At 42.3% G+C, this 23,855-nt stretch overlaps 2 protein-coding genes across 7 annotated transcripts in view; one reads left to right on the plus strand and one right to left on the minus strand.

Moving 5' to 3' along the window:
• Positions 1-23,855, minus strand: part of mapk8a (mitogen-activated protein kinase 8a) — a 45,171-nt gene that overhangs the window by 6,076 nt on the left and 15,240 nt on the right. The window contains exons 2-9 of one of the 4 annotated variants that reach the window (XM_088385402.1): positions 23,399-23,476; positions 14,091-14,207; positions 11,898-12,167; positions 11,616-11,702; positions 11,089-11,164; positions 9,083-9,214; positions 3,525-5,708; positions 601-3,302 (exon numbers count right to left, since the gene is read on the minus strand). In XM_088385402.1, the coding sequence (XP_088241528.1) occupies positions 601-636 (36 nt within the window). In that variant the 5' untranslated portion in view covers positions 637-3,302; positions 3,525-5,708; positions 9,083-9,214; ... (3 more) ...; positions 14,091-14,207; positions 23,399-23,476. Of the gene's footprint in view, positions 1-600; positions 3,303-3,524; positions 5,709-9,082; positions 9,215-11,088; positions 11,165-11,615; positions 11,703-11,897; positions 12,168-14,077; positions 14,208-23,398; positions 23,477-23,855 lie in introns of those variants that run through there. The other 3 variants (XM_088385401.1, XM_088385403.1, XM_088385404.1) reach the window with 3 other exon arrangements.
• On the plus strand, positions 516-21,649 carry ptpn20 (protein tyrosine phosphatase non-receptor type 20). Of its 3 annotated transcripts, XM_088385392.1 has the most exons (47): positions 516-1,141; positions 2,884-3,032; positions 3,153-3,316; positions 3,470-3,535; positions 3,913-4,092; positions 4,159-4,228; positions 5,070-5,150; positions 5,387-5,474; positions 5,576-5,729; positions 5,964-6,035; positions 6,140-6,314; positions 6,634-6,769; positions 6,850-6,988; positions 7,058-7,210; positions 7,286-7,471; positions 8,052-8,214; positions 8,289-8,544; positions 8,624-8,700; positions 8,936-9,013; positions 9,137-9,244; positions 9,312-9,428; positions 9,505-9,701; positions 9,785-9,886; positions 10,004-10,097; positions 10,338-10,423; positions 10,520-10,691; positions 11,016-11,227; positions 11,621-11,719; positions 11,798-12,303; positions 12,481-13,225; positions 13,310-13,480; positions 13,551-13,725; positions 13,818-14,028; positions 14,119-14,156; positions 14,374-14,460; positions 14,989-15,050; positions 15,468-15,629; positions 15,709-15,952; positions 16,022-16,128; positions 16,263-16,345; positions 16,858-16,994; positions 17,079-17,227; positions 17,321-17,411; positions 18,484-18,818; positions 18,890-19,105; positions 19,256-19,318; positions 19,399-21,649. In XM_088385392.1, the coding sequence occupies exons 2-47, from the start codon at positions 2,909-2,911 to the stop codon at positions 19,507-19,509; spliced, it is 7,242 nt and encodes a 2,413-aa protein (XP_088241518.1). In that variant the 5' UTR covers positions 516-1,141; positions 2,884-2,908; the 3' UTR covers positions 19,510-21,649. The 3 variants fall into 3 exon arrangements, with proteins under 3 accessions (XP_088241518.1, XP_088241520.1, XP_088241519.1); XM_088385393.1 differs by lacking the exon at positions 516-1,141 and having other exon boundaries at positions 2,847-3,032; XM_088385394.1 differs by lacking the exons at positions 17,079-17,227; positions 17,321-17,411; positions 18,484-18,818; ... (1 more) ...; positions 19,256-19,318; positions 19,399-21,649 and having other exon boundaries at positions 16,756-16,881.

Below are 23,855 nucleotides of genomic sequence, written 5' to 3' on the forward strand. Positions count from 1 at the left end.
GGACTCTATTGCCCCTAATCTTTCATTCTGATCACACACACAAACACAGATTTTTATTTCCTTTGAACAAGGCGATTGGTTTTGTTTTAGTTTGGTTTAGAAAAAAAAAACTTGCATCATCAGTTTTGCTAAACTCAGTCAAACACATTTGGAGCTGAACTCGAAATAGACACTCGATTTACTTTAATGGGCCATTAAGAGAAATGGCAGGCCCAGCCTGGCCCTCGGTCCTTATGTTTGACACCACTTTAACATGCTCATTAGTGTCACTGAAATGTTTGGCTCTCTGAATTGTAAACAACAACCATAATTAGATGAATACATCTTTGATATTGTTATTAATCACTGTAAGGGAAGATTTCCTTCTTTCTTTTATTATTATGGCTGTTGTTATATTTAAGAATCTTGCATTGGATCTGCAATCCGCTGGTCGGTGTATGTAACGCGGCAGAGTATAGTCCAATCATCCCTGCAGCCACCTGAATCTCCCCCCGGTATCCGCTGCGCATGATGCCCCTGCAGGGCCTGCAGAGAGTCGCATAGGAGCGCCACCTGGACGTCCCGGTGCAGACTCCCGCAGTATGAGCCGTCTTGTCTTACCCCTTGTTCCAAGAGAGTCCGCAGTGTTATGATCATTGTGCCGGAGCGCACGCACGCACGCAGGCAGACAGGCGGGCAAGAAAGCAGCCGCTGCCCGAGCTGGTTCGTCCTTCCCGGGGCTGGGGTACCACGCACCTCCTGCTCGTTTATCCTCCGTACCGTGGGGCCGTCAGACGGATTAGTTACATCGGCGTGGCTGATCTCTCGCTTCCCGTCATTGGTGCTGCTGACTTGATGCCGTCAAGCCGCATGGGTTGATCCAATTATGCGTTTAGCGTCGAGGTACTAATAATAGAGCAAATTACAGGTTAAAAAAAAGTTGTGACTTCTAGGAGGCGGTGGTAAAAGAGCATTTGAGCAGGGGCTCCATGAACGCTTTGACGCCGCCAGCTTGGAGGTCTGCGCCGAGGACGAGCAGCGCATCACTGGGAGACGTCCAAACAGCGAGACGATGATCGGGTGGATTATTTTGGATGCTCGATGGTTGTAGCAGTAAAGACAAGCACACAAAACAACACTGCTGGGTTACATATGTGACCAGGTAAGCCTGCGGTTGCATGCATCTTTTGACACCTCACTTCAAATTGAACCCTGTGAGATCCCCTTGAAGCATGACTCTGCCATCAAGCCATTTATGTTGGGGTATCTGTCATACATTGGCACTAATAAGAGGAAGTTAGAGGTGCATCCAATATAGTCCCCGTTTCAGCATCATCTCTCCTTTGTGAGGCTGCTGTTATGCGCTTGTAAAGTAGATTAGGGATGTCAATAACATGGTACAGTTGTTGGCCCAAATCAATATGCCACAGTGTAGACATCTTAAGTGTTAGGATAAAGTCCCTGGTAAATGCAGGAGCAAATAAACAGAATGTCATGGGGGAAAGAGTCTTAAACTTGAGTTCTGAAAAGTCACAACTTCATCTTCAGTGCACTTTTTAAATTATTTTGACTAACAACAATAAGTTTTTTATAACTGTTCTGGTGCTGTTGTTTACTGACAATCCCTCTAACATGAGTAAGCGTTTAATAAGGGCCAAATTAATCAGGATATTGAGATATGAATGAGGATTATAACAACACTGCCATTGGACCAGTTAGGGCAGGAAATATCAAACTGTGGGTTGGGGTTCAAAATGGCTTCCTGGTTAGTTTTAATTGGGTCAGAGAAAAACATTGCAATCCATGAGACACACCGTTTCTTGGCTTGTAGCGCATTCATAAGGAATGCACTTATACTTTATGCACAGTCACATAATATTAATTAGTAGATGTACTTTTAAGGAGGAATCAAAGTTAAGTTTGGTCCTAAACATGTTAAAGGTACCATCATTCAGAAAGATTCGCTGACAAAACAACATAATTTTGTTAATTAACCCAATATTCAATCAAAGAAATCTAACCAAACACCTTTCGCATTGCTTCCATTGTATTTCATCAGCTTAATTGAAAAACAACAGTTATTGAATTATGCTATGTTAAATTGCAATGTGAACGTTTGATTTCCTAGTGTACAAATACGATGCTGCCTTACAAGCATGAGATGGCAAGCGACCACGGGATCATGTCACAAAGCAACACCTCCCTCACAGCCAGTCGGAGGTCAAAGCAAAGCCTATTAGGATTTGGGACAAACAAAGACAGCAGTGCGCAGGGAACTAATAGATTAAGACAGAGTGGGAAACCTATTTCCTGATAGGGGCCACTTTTTCAAAGTCCTTTTAGGGTCATAGTAAATGATCTAAAACAAAATGATGAAAAAATGGTATCAGTCTCTGTACTATGAATATCTTTTTAGCTTTTTTTTTATAATAGTGAGTGGTATGGAGGTGCTTTGTTTTGTCTTCTGACTACTATTGTGGCAAATAAATAATGGTTTGGGTATGTGCACAATTTGGTGAGTCACGTTGAGGTTATTTTGAACATAACAGAAAATTATTCACATATTTCAACTGGGTAAAAGTTTTAAGGGTCCCAGAAGCGACCCATCGATCAACATGTGGATTAGTAGTTAGCAAAATGTTTTGCATGACACTTATGAGGTTGGGGGTTTGAATCCAGTCTAAATGTATAAAATAAATATATACGTACGTATGTGGCCTGTGATTGGCCGGCCATATAGAAAAAGAATAGATGCTCAGAGAAGTGTCAGAATGACAGGGTGAGGAAAGAATGTACTGAATTGTGACCTTCTCCATCCAACAGCCTTTACAGATTAGATACCGCACAAATGTGGTTGTGGGCCATCCATTATTGTGGCTCAGGGATGTGTTTGTGTGTGCTCAGGTGACACGCTTGGAATGTGGGCAGGATGAGCAGCACATTCGTCACATTAGCGGAAGTACTGGAGGCCCGAGGGGGGCCTCTGCTGGAGGAGGAGGTGTGGGCCTTGCTGCTGGCCACTGCAGCGTGTTTAGTGGATGCTTCCGATAAAGGTAAATCACCATCCAAATGAATAATTATTATTCATAGCTGCACATGCAACACTATGCACCTGCACTACCTCTTCTCTGTGTGAAGCAATAGGCATTATGCTGGTACTTTTGTTTCACCAGGTCAAAACAATATGTGCAATATCATAAGCCCCACCTCCTTGCTGCTGTCAGCTACCGGTAGCTTAGCATTTAAGAACTGTGGCCTATCAGAGGAGGCGTCGACCTTCACTGCTCCAGAGATGCTGCAGGGCCGTGCCAGCTCAACCAAACCTGCCATAGAGAGGGTCAGTGCACATGTCATCAAATGATGGGAATGATCAAAATACTGTTATGACTTTAAATAATAACATAGTGATCATGTGGAGTAAATAACATGCGATATCTGTGTGTTAAAGAAAATTGAAGATGTTTCCCTTTTGTTGATTTTTGTTGCACAGATGCTAGTGTATTCTCTGGGTATGACTCTCTACTGGTCAGTTGATTTTCACCTACCTCAAAATCAGGTGAGCGTTCATCCTCCAGACAGCATTCACAGCGCTCCACTTCTCCCACACTGTATATTTCAGACATATCTCAAAATGCATTTAATTAATTTTCCATTAAAACTTTAGTCAACTTTGTTGAATACCCAGTAAAAAATAAAATAAAGTTGTTCCAGCAAGTTGCAAGTCATAAAACTGTCGATTCGAATCTGACTCAAGATTTGAAGAAACCATCTCAGTCTTCAAATTCTGTTTCTAGAACTTCAGGAAGGTTGAATATTATACGGTTTGGAGGTAGGCTGTAACATAAAATGTGGAAAAGGTGAAGCAATGTGACTCTTTCTGAATGCATCACTGTACACTGTATAACATACTTGATTTTTAACATTTCCTCTCAGCCAGTCCAGTTGAGCGACCATCTCAACAGCCTCCTCCTCAGCATGTGTGAGGACGTGTCGCATCGCAGGCAAACTATCAGCTCCATCCTGGAATCCTGTGAGTGTCGTCAGAAGGCCTCAAACTTGCCACCATCTTCCGACGTCATCAGGCAGCTGGTGGAGGAGGTCTTCAGTGAACCTGTGAGTCTGCACCTGTGGGCCCTTTTGGTTTGTAGACTGTTATCTCACTGGTCCTTATTCTCTCAGATGGACCATAGCTCTGACAGCAGCTTGCCTCTGAGTGGGCGGAGCCAGATGATCAGAGAAAGGCTTCATGGTGAGTTAGTGCTGTAATTTGATCTAGGATCAGCATGCAGTAAATTGCAAATAACAAATTAATAAATAGCAAAATAAGTCAAATCCATGTTAAATGGACCTGCGTATTTTGGCTCTGTTATTCAACTCATTCAACCACTTGCCCTCTAACATGGAAGCCTTTGCACACAGCACACAAATGTGAGGGCAAGGGTTGATAGGTATACAGTATTTGGACACAAACAGTGCAGCAACACATGTAGACCAACAATGACAACAAATATTACTTCTGCACTGAGTAGCTGAGCCTGTCTCCTATCCAGCATGTTTGTCTTATTCTGCCTCCTGGTGACCAAGTTATGCGCACTAGAATTAAAGCAGAAAGTGTGAAAAAAATATTTTTTTCCCTTTTATTATGTAACTACTGTATGTTTTTTTTTTCTTTAATAAAAAAATGTAATGGTATAATTTTAACGGTGATCATTTTCTCCTTTAAAAACTTTTTTAATTTTCTCATTTAAAAACCTTTTATATTCAGGGAGTTTAGAACGCGTCAATGGCATTTGGATTGACTTGTGATAATGTGTTTTAAGTTATGAAATGAGTTGTGAAATGAATTAAAGTCTTCCATACGTTTTGCCAAAACCTTACCTCAAATAAATTGCTTCTTCTATCAAATTTAGTCTTTATCAAATGACTGTTCAGGTCGACAGGATTAAAATCTTAACCTAAAGCGAATCTGGGATTAGATTCTTTCTCGAGACAGTAATCGGATACCAGCCGTGAGCTTTAGCTCACCTTCGTTCAAATAAATGCAGTCTTTTCATCATCATCATCATTATTAAATCTAATCTGTTTGACAGGAAGGCGAGGGCCATTTGCAGACTTTAGTGAAGGTTGTCCAGAAAGCAGAAGATACTCGACTGACTCAGACTCAAAATCGGGTAAATTCATCTACATGTTACATAATTTGAAAATATTTTTTTCCCAATAGAATATAATGAATGAATTAATAAATTTGTTCCTGGGTCAAACTGTGGTCATCATAAAAAAAGAATATCTGCACATTTTAACATTGCGCTACAGATGTAAAAAGAAAAAGTGAAAAACAATTGTGTTGACAACCGTTTTGTTAACTACTTTTGCTAAATTGTATTTTAATTTGGTCTTCTGCTTGAAGCTGTCCTTCCAGGGTGTTTACCTCAGAGATCTTGGAAACATCGACCAAGAAGCTCACCCACACCTTTGTACCAGTCATCTTTGGAAAGGCAAGAACTAAAGTACAACTTCTCTATCTTGCATGCGTGTCTGTATTGACCTTGAATCTTACCAACTTTTCCACACCCACCTCTTCCCCCTCGGAACACAGGCTCCCGCGAGGGGCTCGTCACAGGGACAGCACCTGCAGTTGGCTCGGCCGGAGCCCCCACCACGACGTTTCTCCTAAGACACCGGGCAGGTCTCACAGTCCTTCCATCACCTTCAGTGAGTCCTCCATCAGCCTGAGCCAGAGGAAAGCTAAGGTAAGAAGACATAAGCTGATAAAACCTGTTCATAGGCTGACATACTGGACATGCATGCAAGGAGGCTTAAATGAGGACATACATGAACATCTGGGAAAGTTATTTTTGTTAATTTTCTGTCATGTGGGGATCGTAGGAAAAGCTAATGGGGGTTATGCATATGGGGAACTGGATGTAGGTATTTTTGAAGGGCACTGTGATGTGTGTATTATGATCAACTCTTTTTCTTAACAGGCTTTAGGTCCAGAATTTATCCGAATGGCTGACGAACAGCATATTGTTCTTGAGCTTCCGGGATCTATTGTGGTAAAATATTCCCGTCGTAAACATATATTTCTGTGACGGCGTCAATCAAATGCGTCAGTGTCTATAAAAGGCATTCGTGTGAATGTTGTGTGCTTCCTGTGCAGTCCAGAAAGGGCCGCTTGTGTTCGTCTCAGAGAGAAGTGACGGTGGTGCTGCCGAGCGGACAGTACGTGGTGGTCCGTTGCGATACCAAGTCCCGTGCGAGAGATGTGTTTGACATGGTGGTGGCTCACGCTAACCTAGTGGAGCACTTCTACTTCGGTCTTGCCTTTCTTGACGGTACAAGTCATCATGCATTTAGTCGATTTACAAGTAGTATTATTTTTTCTTGCATTTTTTTTTCCATCTGTGATGATAAAAACAAAGAGTAAATTGTTTTATTAATCATTGTTAAATGTCATCAATGTGTTAAAGTGAAATGGCACTTTTTTGGTAAAACTGAACAATTTAGAGGAAGTGATATTTTAATCTTAAATACTTTTGCGTGACAGTAGCTGGTAATATGTTTTGGAAGTGAATTTCCTGACACTTTTAAAAATTGTGTACAAAGAAAGAGATTTGTTTCCATCATATTTAAAGCATCTTTCCATTTTTACAGATGATGAATACTTTTTTCTGGACCACGAAACCAAAATCTCCAAAGTTGCTCCGGATACTTGGAAAAAAGGGCAAATACTTTCCTTTTTGGTGTTCCTTCGAGTCAAATATTTTGTGGATGATATCGCCTTTGTTTTGTAAGTACGAGTTGCAGTGCCATGTGACAAAGATTCTGCTCCTTGCATGCAAACTTTCACCTGCTTTCTTTCAACTTCAGGCACAGATTGACTCGCCACCAGTACTACTTGCAGATTCGGAAGGACATCTTAGAGGATCGCACGTACTGCAACGAGGAGACGGGCTTGTTTCTGGCTGCGCTTGCCCTGCAGGCTGAATTCGGGGATTACATGCCAGAGGTATTGGACCCAAGAAAAACATTTCTGCTTTTGGTTTCAGTTGTCAAATCAGTGCATTGTTTCTCTTAGTTGTATGGAAAGAGTTACTACCAGCCAGAGCACTATGTGTCAAAGAGAATGCTTGAGAAGCTGGCTTTGCCTAATGTGAAGGATGAGCTGCCAAGACTACATGCCAGGCATGCTCCGATGGGACCTGAAGAGGCTGAAACGGAGTATCTCAAAGTGTGTTTGATTTTCAAAATGGCCTGGCACTATCGCTGCTTTTATCGAACTAACCTCGACTTTGCTTCTGTTCAGATTGCCCAGCAACTACCAGAATACGGGGTTATGTTCCACCGCGTGGGCAGAGAAAAAAGGCCTTTGATTGGTGAATTGGTTTTGGGAGTCTGTGCCAAAGGAATCATTGTGTACGAGATGAAGAATCAGGTCCGGAGCGTCACCAGACGCTTTCTGTGGAGGGAAACAGACTCGATTTCCACTGGGGTACAGAGAATTGTAATAATTGTCGAAATGTGTTATCGAGAGATTCATTTGGGACGTCAATACCGATCAATACATTGAGAATCATTAGAATCACCACGTCATGCAAATACAAGTGGATGACATTGGAGCGATGTGATGAACAATATGTTTGTCATTGAAATATATTGCTCAACCTTGATTTGGATTTGCTTGCAGAATAATCCTGATGTTCACTTATGTTTAGGAAATAACACCTAACATTTTTCTCTTATTAGTTGAATTTGAAATGAGAGAGAAATTTCACCTATAGTCATTTTGGTATAATATATCAATTTTAAAAAACTAGTTTTGTTAAGCAAATTCAGTTATTTTGAAAATTTTTACCCAAAACATTTATTTTTCCTGAATATATATTTATTTGCATTTGTATCTGGTAAACAAAAGTATTTTACAGAAAAGACGAAAAGACATAATACAGGCAAGCGCCATAGCATTATTGTGAATCTTTTTTCTCTCTTTCTTACCATTCTTCAATTTAAACAACGTAAAATAAATACATGTCCGACTCATTCAAACAGTGCAAACTGTTTCCATTCTCCAGCGCCGCAAATTGATCATCGAATGTGGCGGACCAAGTGGTAAAAAGCACAGTTTCATAACGGAGAGCTCAAAAATAGCACAATACCTCCTCAACCTCTGCTCCGCACAGCACAAATTTCACAGTGAGATGACATCACGACAACTCAACCACAGTATAATGCCAGGTAAAAATTAAGAGAACATGCAGACTAACGATTGCTCTTAAAGTGACACCAACTATTCCGATTCCCCCCTTCAGATGAAAACATGTCAGTCTATGCGGATCGTAACCTGAACCTGAAGCGGATTTCATGCTCTGAGGGCATGCTGAACCACGTGGGTTTAGCCCCGGGTCAACCGGATCCGCTGTCCAAATCTTGCGAAGACCTGAGCGCCAAGCTAGAGGCTCGACTCCGCCACCAGAGAGAGATGAGGCGGGAGATGAGCAGGGAGCTGAACAAGGAACCTCCGGAAACGGGAGAACTCAGGGATTTGAAAGAGCGTCCCTACTGGAAGTAATGACATACTGTATAATATCAGTCTCTGTCACTTGCAAAATGAAAGTTTATTTTCTCTCCATGTTTTTTTTTAAAGTACGCCAGAGTCAATGCCAAGAATGATGTCCAGTGTCTCACTGCAGAAAGACTCGGATACTTCTTCTTCTATACGAGGTGAACATTTAAATATCGCATATTAAAGGCCATGTTGGAGTAGGAAATTTTTAAACCCTTACTCATATATTTAAGCGGTATCAACCTGTACTAATTTGCACCTACTTGAGTATTTTGTTGAACCTGATGATTTAGATTGGTGTTAAGTATTGATTTTGGTTACCGTGACAACTACAGTTGGGAGTTGTGAGAATCCTACAGTGTCCAATTTGTCATTTCTGTTCAATTTTCACAGTTGACACACCCACTAGGTCTCCACCAGAAAGAGAAATCATCTGCGTAAGTCTCAAGAAGGATCCCAAACTTGGCTTTGGTGAGTTTTTCACAAAGCGCTTAGACATGAGCAGTCGTTTAAAATTCATGAGAAGAGAGCGACACTTACCTGATTCTTTAACTGAGGACTTTTGTCTCTAACTTTGCTGTGGTCTCATTGCAGGTTTTGTGATTGTAGGCGAGGACAATACAGGTAAACTCGACCTTGGTATTTTCATTGCTTCCATTGTACCAGATGGACCTGCAGACAAAGATGGACGGATTAAACCAGGTAGGACTTAAATGTACATCCGACTTACTTGGGATTCAAATTAATCGAGATATTTTTTTTTCCCTAGGTGGGCGTCTAATTTCCCTAAATAAGACGAGTTTGGAAGGCGTAACATTCAGCGATGCAGCTGCCATCTTACAGAGTAGTCCTGAAGAAGTGGAGCTGATTGTGTCCCAGCCCAAACGTAACATGCAGCAATAAAACCCAGACATTAAATGTCACAGAACCTGTCTTAATGTTTTGTTTTTTTCCATGACCAGAGTCTCTGAAAGACAGCAAGAACTCCCTTTGCCAGAGCACACTGGGCTTGGCATTTGGCTCTCAGACCACCTTAAGTGGCACCGAATACCGACACGCCATGGATGAATTGGAGGAGGCCATTGCTCTGTCCAGCATGGCCACGCCCAAGCGAAACAGGAAGTTTCACATACCTGTGGTGCGAATACATGACGCACAGGTTAGTACGATAAAGACCATCTTCATATAAAGTTGCTTTTGGTTTTTTTTCTTAAATCTAAATTTTTTTTTTTCTTGTGTCAGGACATGCGTTCTAGGTCTCCCTCTATCGTAAGTCTAAAAACTGGAGAAAGGTTTATAGTGGAGCTTAAGAAGAGCGGCGGGAGTCTTGGGATTAGTGTTGCGGTGAGTAGAAAAAAAGCAAAACACTTTGCTTATTTTAATTCAAGCTTTGCGTGCTCTAAGCAGTTTTTTTAGCACACTTTGATTGTGTGGCATTGATTAATTGTGTCTTGAAAAAAGGGAGGAATCAATACAAGTGTGAGGTATGGCGGCATCTACATCAAGACCCTGGTAGTTGGAGGTGCTGCTGAGCAGGATGGACGCATTCAAATTGGTAATTTATTTTCATTGGTTAGTTTTTTTTTGGGGCTTATTTTATTTGATGTCAGCCATGCACAGTGTGTGGACAGAGACAGTACGTTTCTACTTGTTTATGCTCCACTTACCAAGATCACCTCAGATTTGATGACATGTCCATCAAACACACATACGCAGAAATGCACAAACACACATGATGATGTATTAACGCCGCTAATGATGACGATGATGAGATTGCTGTGTTTGCATTTGACAGGTGACAGACTGCTGGAGGTTGACGGCTACAACCTGAGGGCCGTGACACACCGACATGCTGTCGAGTGCCTGAAGCGGACTGAGGAGGTTGTCATGCGCACACACACTGAAACGTGCATCCAAACACACATCATAGACAAGAAAAAGAAACATAAAGTGTAGACTAATAACATGTTGTGATAGGTGGTGAACCTGCTCCTGGAGCGGGAACCAAAAGTCATCTTGGAGTCCAGACCCGACTCGCCCCTCTCACCCTCCATCTACAACGCATCACAAACTCAGCCCCCCAGGAACGAGGTCTCCTTGGAAACAACCTTGAGTGGACGAGCCAAGGACTACAGCTTTGTGACTGATGGTAAGTGTGTGTGCTCACCAAAGCAAAAAAAAAACACGAAAAGTATTAGAGACACACGCACAGGCAGGCCTGAGGTGACTGGGAGTCATCTGACAGTAACATTGTGGTGGCTGTCAGAGTCATCCAAGGCTGACGTTGCCTCTTATTCCCCTGAGACAAGTCTGATTAAAATCACAGCTCACTGCCTCGACATATTGACCACTGCATAGGGGTGGCCCAAAACTTTTGCACAGCACTTTTCAATATATCGTATAATAACCAGAATTTCTTGCACCAGAATTCAAAATGACCCGGCTCATGAACTTTCCCAAATTCTTTTCCTAGAAAACACGCATGAAGTGATCCTGAAGAAAAATTTGTCAGGTCTAGGCTTCAGTTTTAACATTTCCCAACTCACCTCGGGGCAAGACCGTGGCAGCGTGGTCCGTATCAAGCGTCTCTTCCCGGGTCAGCCGGCCCATGAGAGTGGTCTCCTACAAGAAGGGGACATCATTCTGTCTGTCAACAAAGAGCCCGTCAAGGACCTTTCCTACCAGGTATGTTATCTATCAAAGTGCTAATGGTATCGGTGCTTGGTATCGGTATCCTCAGTGAGTAAAAAAAGTGGCACTAACACTAACTATTGGAACGTGAAAACAGTACCTCTCTTGCTGTTGTGCTCAGCGGAGGGAATTATTTTAATAGGCTTCATTTATATCATCCGATGAGTCGCCATGCGTGTTTAAAAAAAAAAAAAATGCCAATGAGCGACAGTACCAGGCAGTGCAGCATTGGTTCACTAATCTTTTAATCTAATGCGACCTAAAATAGCAAGCTGCTTGTGTCACAGTGTTTTGGTGTGTTCTGACAAGGAATTACTGTCACACAAACACGGGAGTACATCTCAGGGTACGAGAACTAACCCAAATTGTTTATCTTTGCTACCTTAGAGGGTTTTGTTCCTGCTACGAGGAGCCTCTTCTGAGGTTCATCTCCTGATCTGTCGACCCGGCCCAGGAGTGCTGTACGATGCTGATGACAAAACACTGGTGAGTAAACATTTAACTTAACAAACATCTCATCAGCCAAATTACATTAAGTACTATTTAAATGTGTTTCTGTGTTAGAGTCCTGCACCCACCAGGGACCACCGATCCCATTCTCTGGACATCCGTCTCGGGGACGACTACAGTCAGCTTCTTAAGTTTCAATTTGATGTCAACATACCTGCTCCAGCTCGCGCCCTTGAGGAGGAGTTTGCCGACACAGCGGAGAAAAGTCCAGAGCCTCCAGCAGTTCCAAGATTCTTTGAAGGACAAGAGAGGGAGGTGCAAGGCGAACAGACGCCTCCATCTTCACCGCGGGCGGGGTCACCTCCTGTACCATCTTCTCCCACATCGCCTCCCACGCCAATCTCGCCAGCCTCACCCGCTTCTCCCACATCACCCGTGTCATCTCCAGTCTGCTTTCGACCAGCTCATCAAGAGTTGCAGGTGACTGTGGAGAAAGCAGAAGAACAACAGGAAGTCGAAACAAAACCGGCAAACGAGGATGGGGAGGAGGCCGTTGCTGCAAATTCTACCATGATATTTGATGTCTTCCCTAAGACCACTTCAAACTCCGTGTATGCCAGGTAGCATTGTTTTATATCGTAATTATATGTGGAACCTCTCAATGACCCCCATTAATAAAACTATAATTATGTTTGTTTTTGTTAGCTGTTGATTTAATCTGGATTAAGCAAAACAAACTGTGATTAGAACATTCCTCCTTTAGATAGAAAACAAAAATGATTGTCTTTTCTTTGCAGTGGTGTTCGAGAGGAGGCAGATGGAAGTGTGACCTACTGCCTTGTGGGAAACGGACTGACCATAATGGCAGATGAGGAGTATTTGACTATCAGTTCTACTCTGGAGCCTCAACCAAGTTTTCAGTCCAATCAGGCCACTCAAACGCCATCATCAAATCTCACAAGCCTCAGCTCGCAAACCCAGACCACTTCATCGAGTTTTTCTCAGACTTCCAATACTCTGTGTGGTCCATCACAGACCATGAACACTCCAAGTTTCCCTGCGACTTCTGTCACTCCAACTCATCTCTCTCAGACTTCTAACAATCCATCTGTTACGTTGCCTAGTTTCAGCTCACAGAACGCAAATACTACCATGTCGCCTCTTAACTTCTCATCCGACACCCTGACCACTTGTGCCCTGGCACACCCATCTCAACCCCTCACGACACAGCCGTCCAAATCCAGGCAGCACTCGCTGCAGCAGGGACAGCAGCTTCCACTGCAATGCAAAGCCCTCCCTAAAAACATCAAGCCGGCAACTGCGGGGCTCCCTCAAAATCCTTCACCTCCGCCGCCAAGCCCCATCACGACCCAGATAATCTCATCAACGCCTCTTTGTGTCAACGCACCTGCTCCCATCTTTCCACCTACAATAGTACCTCAACCCGTTCAGAGTCATCCACAGCCGAGAGAAGAACCGGAGCAGAAAGAATTCAAAGATGAGGAGGACGATGAAGAGGATGAAGAAGAGAGTAGGCGAAAGGTCATCTCCAAAATTCTGTGCTCGACAGATCCCTCACAAAGCACAAATCGTTGTGTCATTGATTATTTGTTTGCTGCTTTGCAGGGATTTGTAAAAGAATTTGAGTTGACGGTCCTTTTGACCAAGTCCAGGAGTGGAAGCTTTGGCTTCACCATCACCCGAAGCAAACTGGACAACTGCTACTACATCCAAGAAATACTGGACAACCCAGCAAAGGCAGATGGACGCCTCAGGGCTGGAGACCGACTTATCACGGTAAACACCGACTTCTTTGAAGGCCTTAGTCGCTCTGCCGATTCTATTCATCTGTTTTAATCATCTCCAGGTAAATGGACACGATGTTACCAACGTGGCAGATGAAGTTGCCATGACGATTCTCAGGTCCTCTCCCAGGAGACTCAGTATGACCCTGGGCAGGGCTGTTACCAACCTGGTAGTAGCCCCTACTTGCGATAGCCTCCCTGATATTGTCCTCTACAAGACACCTTCAGGACAGCTCGGTAGGACCACCGTCGGTTTTTCATTCTTTCTTGTATTGAGAGGGCAACACTGCGGAAAATCTCAACCTGGTAATTATGTCTGCATCCTCAAGGCATTAAACTGACTGGTGGAATTGGAAGCAAATGGCAGGGCATTTATTGTCTTGAGGTGGTGCCAGGCTCCCCTGCCAGCGAGGAAGGCACCGTGCAACCCAACGACAAGATCCTCTACATCTGCGGCAGGTGCACTCTGGGAATGACCTTGGATGATGCTGTCAAAGCATGTGAGGTCGCCCCACGTAAAGTCAAACTCAAAATCCTGAGGTCCGTGCCTAATCTGAGTCCAAATGGAAAATAGACCAGACACACAAACCTGAGTGACTCACTGTTGTTTGTGTCTTTCCTATGTTCCAGAGATGACCAGCCAGTGACGCCCAAGGCCAAATGGAATGGTGAGAAGTCTGTGAAAGATTTATGAGATGATTTCATCTGCTTCAGTAAACCTAAGGACAAACAGGAAGAGTTTGTTTGTTAGAAACGCAGATGCTGGGAAACCCACATGTTTGTGTTTAACGAAAGAATCATTTAAGTTCAATCATTACCAAAATACTTTGAAGGGGAATGAAGTCATCATCTGTCTGAACTTTTTTTTGTGTACTTATTTTACAGGTTTGTTTGATTGGAAAAAGGACAGGAAGTTCTTTGCTCGTTTTGAAGAGCCTATCTCTCCTGATAAAGAATCACCTCCGGAAGATGGTGAGATATTCCCCTTATCTTTGTCAGCCCAGCATATCCTTCCACCAGCACGTTCTTGTTGCTTTGTATGTGCTTGCTTGGCAAAGCAATATTGTGAGTGTGTGATACCAACAGTCGTGCAGTCCAATACACCAGTGGAGGCCAGAAGCTTGCTAATTATTCATCTCATAGTCTCTGGTGGTCTTCAGTCCAGGTGGTTCGGTTGCTTGGTGACAGTTTGGCAGTAGATAGGGGCACAGTGGACAGCGTCATTTTAAAAAGACCTCGTCTTGTTCACCTGTCATAGAAGAGGTGCTTAGCTTTCAACGCTTTCAAATACAAACTACGTGAGGGGTATACCTTGTTTTGGTTCTTTGTGACGTCGTCGCTGCAATTTCATTGGTTTAAATCTAAATCAATGAATAATTTTGGTGCTGAACTTTGGATGTTAATTAACTTGGATCAAACGGACCGGGATCAATATTTGTACTCTTGTCTACTTTTCCTGCTAATTCATACCTAATCTATTGCTCTTTTTTCCCCCTGCAGTCGAAGTTGTCAGTAGGACTTTTAGCAACTTCAGATGTCTGTCTGTGGCTGAACAGCAGGATGTAAGTGTTCTTTCTCTACACTACATCATTTTGTGTTTGTTGCACATTACGTAATGTGAGAACATTAATGCCACCTGCAGAGGCGAGGTTGTTTATCTGCTTCCTAGTAGACAAAAATTGCATTTGGAATGCAATAGAAACAAAACAAAATCTGAAACAAAATGTTAGGGGTTAGGGCTAGTAGGTTATAATACTGCATTGGCATGCGTGTTAAATGTGTCATTTCCAGCCATTTATTTCCAAACGTTAGTGACTTTAATCATTTAAACCCAGACTGGCCATGTATTGGAAATAGTAGTACTGATCTGTGGAAATACGGTGAGCCTACTTGAAACTGTGCAGAGGAAAAGAGAACCGGTAAGTATTTAAGATGACAATTTCAGATGTTCACTAATAACAGTTCCTCTGTCCCTGCAGAGTTGCATTATGCAAGTAGAGTTTAGCAAACCAGAAGGAGGCGGCCTTGGTTTTGCTCTGGTTGGTGGGACCAATGGCAGCATGCTCAGGGTGAAAGAAATCTGTTCTGGTGGAGTAGCTGAGCAAGATGGCAGGTTAAGGGTTGGAGATATTCTTCTGGAGGTAACATTAACAATTCTGTTATGCCATTGGAAAAGTTTTCTCTCTCGACCAAAGATCAATCCCGACTGTGTTTAACCAGGTGAATGGTGTCATTGTGTCGGGGCTGAGCCACAGTAAGGTGGTGGATATTCTGCGTAAAGCAGAAGGCACCGTGCAGCTCACCATCTGCAGGGACATCCTAACCTATTCCGAATCACCGACACCACCCAACATGGCCACGGGGACCGAGGCTGTCTTAGCTGAGCAGCCAGCTCCAGTTACCACCTCAGATGCCTCTTCCTCACCTGACGCCATGACAAATAAGCCAGTGGAGCGGCCCCCTGGTAGGCTCTATAAAATGCATTATAAGCACTATCAAATGTAAGGGTGGTTTTCTTTCCATACTGTTTCAGAGCCAATTTCAGAGTGTGTCTTTAACGAGTGTGGTGTTTTAGTCTCAACGCCACCTCCTCCTCCACGACAGCTGACTGTGGTAATGGATGAAACGCCAATTATTGAGGTGAACACACAGTGGAAGTGAGATGAAGTCTCAGGAGATTTGCTAAATCAAACATGATAATGATATCTTTACAGTCGGATAGTTTGTCCCTAATTTTAATGCTTGCATATTTTGCCTGTTGGTCGGTGTATTAGGAGAGCTGTGACAGCACGCCTTCTCATCAAGCTTGCTGCCCATCACTGAATGTCACTGAAATGTTGCATGGAGCATCTGACAGGTAGTAACTTCCAAAACTACTCTTCCCTTGTTCCTTGTAGCTATTTGTCAGATGCAATCCTGGGTGCGCTGGGTTCCTAAATCCACTTCCTCGTCTGTTTGCAAGAGCTATCAAGTCTTAACTTGTTTTTTTGCGCAAACCCCATTTGTAAACGGGGCCCTCTTTTTTTTTTTTTTTGCTGGAGTTCCCGTGATCACCACAAAGCGGCAACAGAGAGCAATGAATAAGCCAGCAGATGCTTGAATTGATGGGGCATAATAAACAAGCCAAATATGTAAAGACTAAACTAAAATCACAAATTATTCCTGTATATGCCTCCAGTACAATGTAATGTAGTTCTACCCCACGACAAAAAATAATAGATGATAAACAATAGATATTTTAGCATGGTGTTGTATACTGTATTTTAGGTGGAAAAATCGCAGGGAAAGGAAGCTCAGCCTTGCATGATCTCAACTGGTCCTACCTACCGAAGAATAAAAATGGTGTGGTCTCCCCCCTGCCTCCCCCAGGAAACACACTGTGAGCAAACTGTTGGACCGGTCGTGCAAAGGCATCCGGAAACCAGAGTCCGATGGCTGGAGCAGCGAAGAGGAAGATGACAATGTGTTTGATGCAGATGCTCACCGAAACAGCTCACCACAGATAGGTGTCCAACTGTCTATTCCTTTATTTATCATTGTTATTATTATGAATTTATTATGAAGTACTGTCTATTTTATCCTCTGTCCAGGCCCGCCCATAGTGTCAGAGGAGGAACTGTCCAGTTTAGCCCTCATTAACCCATCTGGAAGCAGCCCGTATTCTGGCTCCAGGGTCAAAGCCATCATCCAGATTCTACAACATCAATTAGACCAGCAGGAACTGGTCAAAGAATTCATGGTGGGTTTCACGGAACACTGTCCAGCAAATTTTGCTCAACGGGACATTTCTGTTCATACGTGTTAACATTGTTACACATGAATGTGACTTCAGGCTCTGGAGCACCTACAGCCTTCTGATGACTGTGTGGTGGGAAAAGCCCCTGAGCACAGAGACAAGAACCGCTACAGAGACATCTTGCCCTGTGAGTCACTCACCATTCAACATGAATTAGGTTTCACCCACCATGGTCTAATTAGAATTCTGGGACACTTCTCTTAGATGTCGTCCAAGAACATAAGCAAAACATTTTGTAATTACTATAAGAGATGTAGGTCAATGTCTTTTATATAAATCGAGTAGCTTCAAGGGCAGACGGATAGCAGACATTACGTGCTGTCATTCCAATTATGGGCTTCGCAGTTAGAAAATCAATGTGAGACAAGACAGTAACTCATAAGCTACAAAAACATTGTGATGTTCATATAATGTAATTGATAAAAGCATGCAAGTTGATATTCAACAATTAATTAATTTCAATGTTTTTGAAGCGTATGGAATAAAAAAAGCTTTTTTCTCCATAGCACAGATATTTAACAATTCCTGTGATGAAGGCGTGGTAGTTGTACTGTATATCAACTTCTCCCAACTGTTTCTGTCATGACAAGGAATTCAGATCCACTGCAGACAACCAGAACAAAAACAAAAACAAACAAAAAATAGTCAAAGCATATGTCAAAGGGTGGCCCCTTGATGTATGTGTCTGTGTTTTTACACAATCAATGTCTAGGGCACAGAAAAATAAACATGAGATAATTACATAGATAGATAATTCGTCAGGGAAAAAAAGAGAAAGCAAATCACACTTGTTTATCCATATTAAAACAAACACACAGCACATTTACTTTATAGCCTCCAGAGATTTGTTTAGGGGGGGTGGCTGACGAGGGTTAGAGATGAATGAGCATGCTGACAAAGATAGTGGGCCTCAGTGGAATATGGCTGACCCGCACCATATGCCCTCTCCTTTGCTTGTTTGTGGATACAGCAGGTTATTTAGCAATCCAATCCATTCCTCATATCTAAGCAAGCGTAGCCGCATCATCAAAAAAACTACTTTGTTACCTCAAGGCTGATTTTTATTGAATTATTGAATACAAAACAAGATGACAGAACCCAGGAAATTTCAAGGATCTGTTGCATCATTGGAATCACTGCAAACAAGTCAATGGACAAATTGCACACTCGCTCTTGTGTTTCCTCTTTTCCAACCACAGATGACAAAACTCGCGTCACCCTCGGGGAGAAGTGCGACTACATCAACGCCAGCCACATCCGCATGCAAGCGGGAGGTGAGGAGCTTTCCTACATTTCCTGCCAAGGACCGCTACCCTCTACGGTGGCTGCCTTCTGGCAAATGATCTGGGAAAGCAAATCGGACGTGATTGCCATGATGACCCAAGAAGTGGAACGAGGACGGGTAAAATGTCACAAGTATTGGCCCGAGAAACCCAATGAGCCCCTGGACACGGGCAAGTATCACGTCCACCTGGTGAACCAACAGTTCTTGGAATATTTCCATATTAAGGTCATCCACATGGTGGAAGCAGAGGTGAGACACGTTCAAGACTTCAACAATCCAACATTCTCCTGACACCCTAATATGGATTGAAATAATTCCAGACATCCGAGACCCACACTGTCCATCACCTGAAATTTACGCACTGGCCCGATCACGGCGTTCCGCACTACTCTGAGCAACTGCTTCGCTTCATTTGCTACCTACGTTCGGTGCACCACCAGGGGCCCATCACGGTCCACTGCAGCGCCGGCATCGGACGCTCGGGTGTCCTCATCTGCACCGATATTATCCTCAGCCTCGTCGAGAGGGATTTGCCTGTGAGTAACAAACACTCTATTATTCTATCAAACGTGCATGTGTGATTTGTGTTTAAATACGCTTAATAAGATTTAACCTGTCTGTGGTGTTTTGAATTGCTTACTAATGAACAATAGGCATGATTGAGCCGTCTGTCTCCTTGCCCTCAGATTAACGTGAGCAACATCGTAAAGGAGATGAGACTTCAGCGGCACGGCATGATTCAGACCAAGGTCAGTGCCAGTCGAAAGTTGAGGATTTAAATCAAGCCTGCTTCCTAAAGCGAGACGTTTTTCCTCGGTTTTGCTTTCAGGAACAGTACCTCTTCTGCTACAAAGTTTGGTTGGAGGTTTTACAGGGCATTTTACAGCTCCATGGCACCAAGTGGCAACCAGAAAGTCCCCAGGACCACAAAATAGTTTGAATGGTTGTATTTTGTTTAAATCTCTGAAGGGAATTCTTACGTATTTCAGGCTTAGTGATTCGCCTTATGCCTCTCTGATTGCGTTCGATGTGAGTTTCTCTGTGGCATCTCATTTCCAAATTGCCATCGTAAAGAGTATTTTGTCCAGTAGGAACGCCGTTAAGGTTACGTCAGATCATCTTACCAAAGTTTATTTATTATCTGATTAACTCGATGAATGTGAGTTTTGATTTCATTAAGTGCATTCGTACCCTGGAGAGCGTGAGGAAAAAGGGCAAAACTATGAATTGTGTAAATCAACGAAAGCAATGAAAAGAATTAAGTGCCTTGGAATCGACCCCAGCAGCGACAATGTTGGAGAGCACTCGCGAGACCTTTGACTGAATGTGCGCTGTTTTTCTTGTTTAATGTGGATGTTTGCTCGCTCATAGCATATTCCCTTACGTTCATGCAAGTCACATTGCAAAGATGCTACACTTGCCCTATTTTATATGAAATCCACAAAACTGTACTTACAACCCCTGGCAGATAGCAACATAACGCATTTGAATACATTTATACATTTTCAATTCTCTCTTTTTGCTAAAGGCTTAAATGCCCATTGTACAAATGTGACATTTGGGCTTTTTGGTTGAATTTGTGATAAGAGCCTCTATCTGTATTCATTGGCTATTTTAATACAAAGTCAGCCATAATGCATAAGTGAATGAATGAGAGGTTTACACAATGTACAGTGCAACTAAATAGCTGCTGGTTTGTACCTCGATTTTTTGATGCTTGTAGCTGCTATAACACACGCATACTGTATACACACATGCACACACACACACGCGCCTGTAAATGCTGGTGCGCCGCTTTTGTCCATGTTGCTGTTCTGTATAAATGGCACTGGCGAAGAATGGGGGGTACAAAGTTGACCCAGGAATTTTCTGCCTTAGGAGGTCGTGTCAGAGTGTCCCCTTTTTCACCACCCGGAAAAAAAAAAAAAAACAATGTCAGAGAAGTTTCCCATTTTGCTGCTTTATGCAAAGCAAAGATGTCCAAAGTCTGGCCCAGTGGCTATTAGCAGCCCGCTGCATGTTTATTTATTATTTTATTTATGATTCTGTTCCAAAAATGGCTTAGATTAACTAGTTAGTTAGAGCAAAAGTTAATAGTTAATATTTTAATTTAAAAATTTAATTTAAGTTAATATTTTAATTTAAAAAAGTAACAAGATATCACACTTTTAATTTTATAAAATGACATTTAAGATTGTTTGAAAATTGAACATTAGAAAATATCACAGTACTTTTTCCATTACATTCACTTCATTTTTTAATGCCTATTTTGGGTTTAGAAATTTTGAAAAATTAAAGATTCCCCTTTTTCTTATTATTATTCAAGCATTTTCAAAATCATGACACAATAACATTCTGGTTTGTCATGAGGAGATTTTTTTCATTTCATTACGTTTAACTACAAAGCATGACTCCTTCCAGTATATTGGCTTCCCTTTTACACTAGCTGAAATAATCCCACATTTTTTTCAGTCCTACTTATGGTATGTATATACGACATTGACAAGGAATGGATATTGTTATGTGAACGCACACACAGTTGCTGTATTATTCTGCCTTTACTGGGTTCGGTGTAAAAGCCAAGGGGGTCAAACCCGGTAGTACTCTTAAGGCAATTTTACAGGATCTCTGCGTGAAAGAGGCTACACATTCAAGCACACACACTCTCACACACACACACCAGCTCCTGTAGTGCATGCACACTCTCAAAGGAGTTGACTTGAACACGATGTGGAATGTAACGAAGCAAAGCAATACTCTCCAAGGGGAAAGGGTGGGGGGTTACGGGTGGGGCTTTGGTCAAGAGCCATCACTCTGTGTAATGTGAATGTTTCTCCCTCGACGCTGCTTAACGTCTCCTCTACCTTTGAGAACCTTCAAGCAAGAAAGCACATTTGCGGTTCCGACTGTGAGGAAATGCATCGTGTACTGTGAAGAAGAGCAATAGCATCGTGAAATGTACTAATCCTTAATTGCATCGCTGCATATTTATTCTATGGATGGATATCTTGTCACTTGCACCAGCCACTATGTAACCCTTGACTGGAACCACCTCTCTTATTAAAGACAATTCTAAGATATGTGTGCGTGTTTGTAGCTCGCCTTGACACCCTAACACAGTATAACTCACCTCGAACGAGGCAACACACACACACACACAAGGGAGGAGGCCCTAAATCTAATTCCACTGAGCACCTCTCCACTTTTACTACAGTCTATACTCCCTCTCGGCTTTTACTGCAGGGTAAATAAGCCGCTCTCACAGAGGGCTTTGTGACAGCATGGAAATACACTGCACGCTCTGCACACACATGAACTTGATGCTGAGAGAGAAGGGGGGTGGGGGGGGACTGACTCTTTCACTTTCTGCCTATGTGTACAACTGACGGGCTATCATTCCTCCCCAGTCAAACAAGTATTATTTAAAATATTTGAAGCATGTGTATTCAAATGCGGATCGCTTTGGAAAGAAGTCGATAATAGCACTGATGCTATTAATGTGCTATGTATCATTATTGTGCTGATATAAATCGCATACATGTTAGTTCATAACTTTAATAATGGCATTGGAGTCAATAAATGCAGTTTGGATCATCAGACACAGATTGACAGACCAAGCCAATTACAGACACAAGCAGTAAGATCATTGTGCATTCTAACGTGCCACTTTTTAACAAAAAAAAATTAAATCATGTGTAAGTTAATAATGACCTTATAAATTCTTTACAATATATTAACAGTGATGCTGAGTAAATTCACCATTTTGTATCTTGGTTAGACATTTACAGATTGATCGAGAAAAAAAATTAAACTCACTCTCTGGCATGCAATAGACTATTAATGACAAACCTCTGCACTGAACTGGGACCACTTTATAAATGTATAAATTATTGTGACGTAGCTTCACTGGGTGAGAACATTATTTAGCACGCTAATTAATGACTGACAATAATAAGTGCATGAAATGTGTTTATGGGCACACTATTTAACGCTGATGGACTGGATGGATGGAAGCATGGAGATCACTATTTGGCAGGCAATTTCTCCTCTTACAACTATCTATTAAGTTTAATTATAAATTATTGTATAAACACCAATGTGCCATTACAATATGTGTAGATGTAGGAACTACTATAAGTGATCTAGAGTATAAATAGGAGAGGGAAATATGGCATTATAGAGGATGTTTATAGGACGTTTGAGTGAAAGGGGGTTGTGATTTAAAGGCGGCCGGGAGGAAGGTGTCGAAATGAGCTCACACGTAAATCATGGAGCTCCCTGTTGGGCACACAGCGTAACACTGTATGTCTAGCGCACACTTCCTCCCCCTGTCAACTTTTACCACCACGTCGAGGGGTGTAATGGTTACGGACCACATAAATGGTGGTAACCGATGCAAACAAGAAATCATCAACATATGTGTGGCTTTATTTGGAAATCCTATAGTGCACTTCCATGTCTTCTCCAATTAAAGGTTTGGGATATAATGCTTAAACTTTTGCACCCATGAAGGATTTTTGGCAAACACAACAGAATGGCATCATAATTGCCTTTGGCGCTTTTGGTGGGTGATTATAAATAGTGAATAGAAAAAGTCTACACACCCCTGTTTGAATGCCGGGTTCTTAAGATATACAAAAATGAGACCAAAAAAATTCATACTGTCCTATGTGGCTTTGTTCATAACCATATTTATTTTAACATGAATTTAAAGTGATTGGTTAATTCTCAACACAGCCATATCCCTAATGCAATTCCCCTCTTGAATTGTTTCTTTATACTTTTTATATCAACTGTAAGTAATAATGACTTTAAAATTATAAACTTGCCTTGTGATTGGCTGGCGATCCGTCCAGGCTGTACATTGCCCCTTCGCCGAAATCCCACTTGGATTAGCTCCAGCTCATCTGAAACCATAATAGGGACAATCATTACTGAAAATGGAATTGATTCACATTTTGTAAGCATTTTGAGAACTTTCACAAATCCTATCTCAAGTGCATACGTCATTTTTGTGGTTAATTCTTAAAAAATGCTCACTGAGCTCAAAACGTTTGACTTTAGTTCCGCTATATTTGCTCAACTTAAAACAAACATCTTGCTGGGTTGAAGCCAGCCTGTTTTCATCGTCCATAAGGTGAACAGGATCCTGCATGTGGTCTGTAAAGTATTATTTCCTGCAAGTATTTAAAACTGCATCGCCCATTCATCTTGAATGAATTTAAACGGATAAAATCGAACGTGACACTTTTTTCTGTCTCTGAGCAGATGAGAGAACTCTTCAAG

The sequence above is a fragment of the Syngnathus floridae genome, chromosome 9 (genome assembly GCF_059516105.1).
Source record: "Syngnathus floridae isolate MCC-2025c chromosome 9, RoL_Sflo_1.0, whole genome shotgun sequence".
In the NCBI taxonomy this organism is placed as follows: domain Eukaryota; kingdom Metazoa; phylum Chordata; class Actinopteri; order Syngnathiformes; family Syngnathidae; genus Syngnathus; species Syngnathus floridae.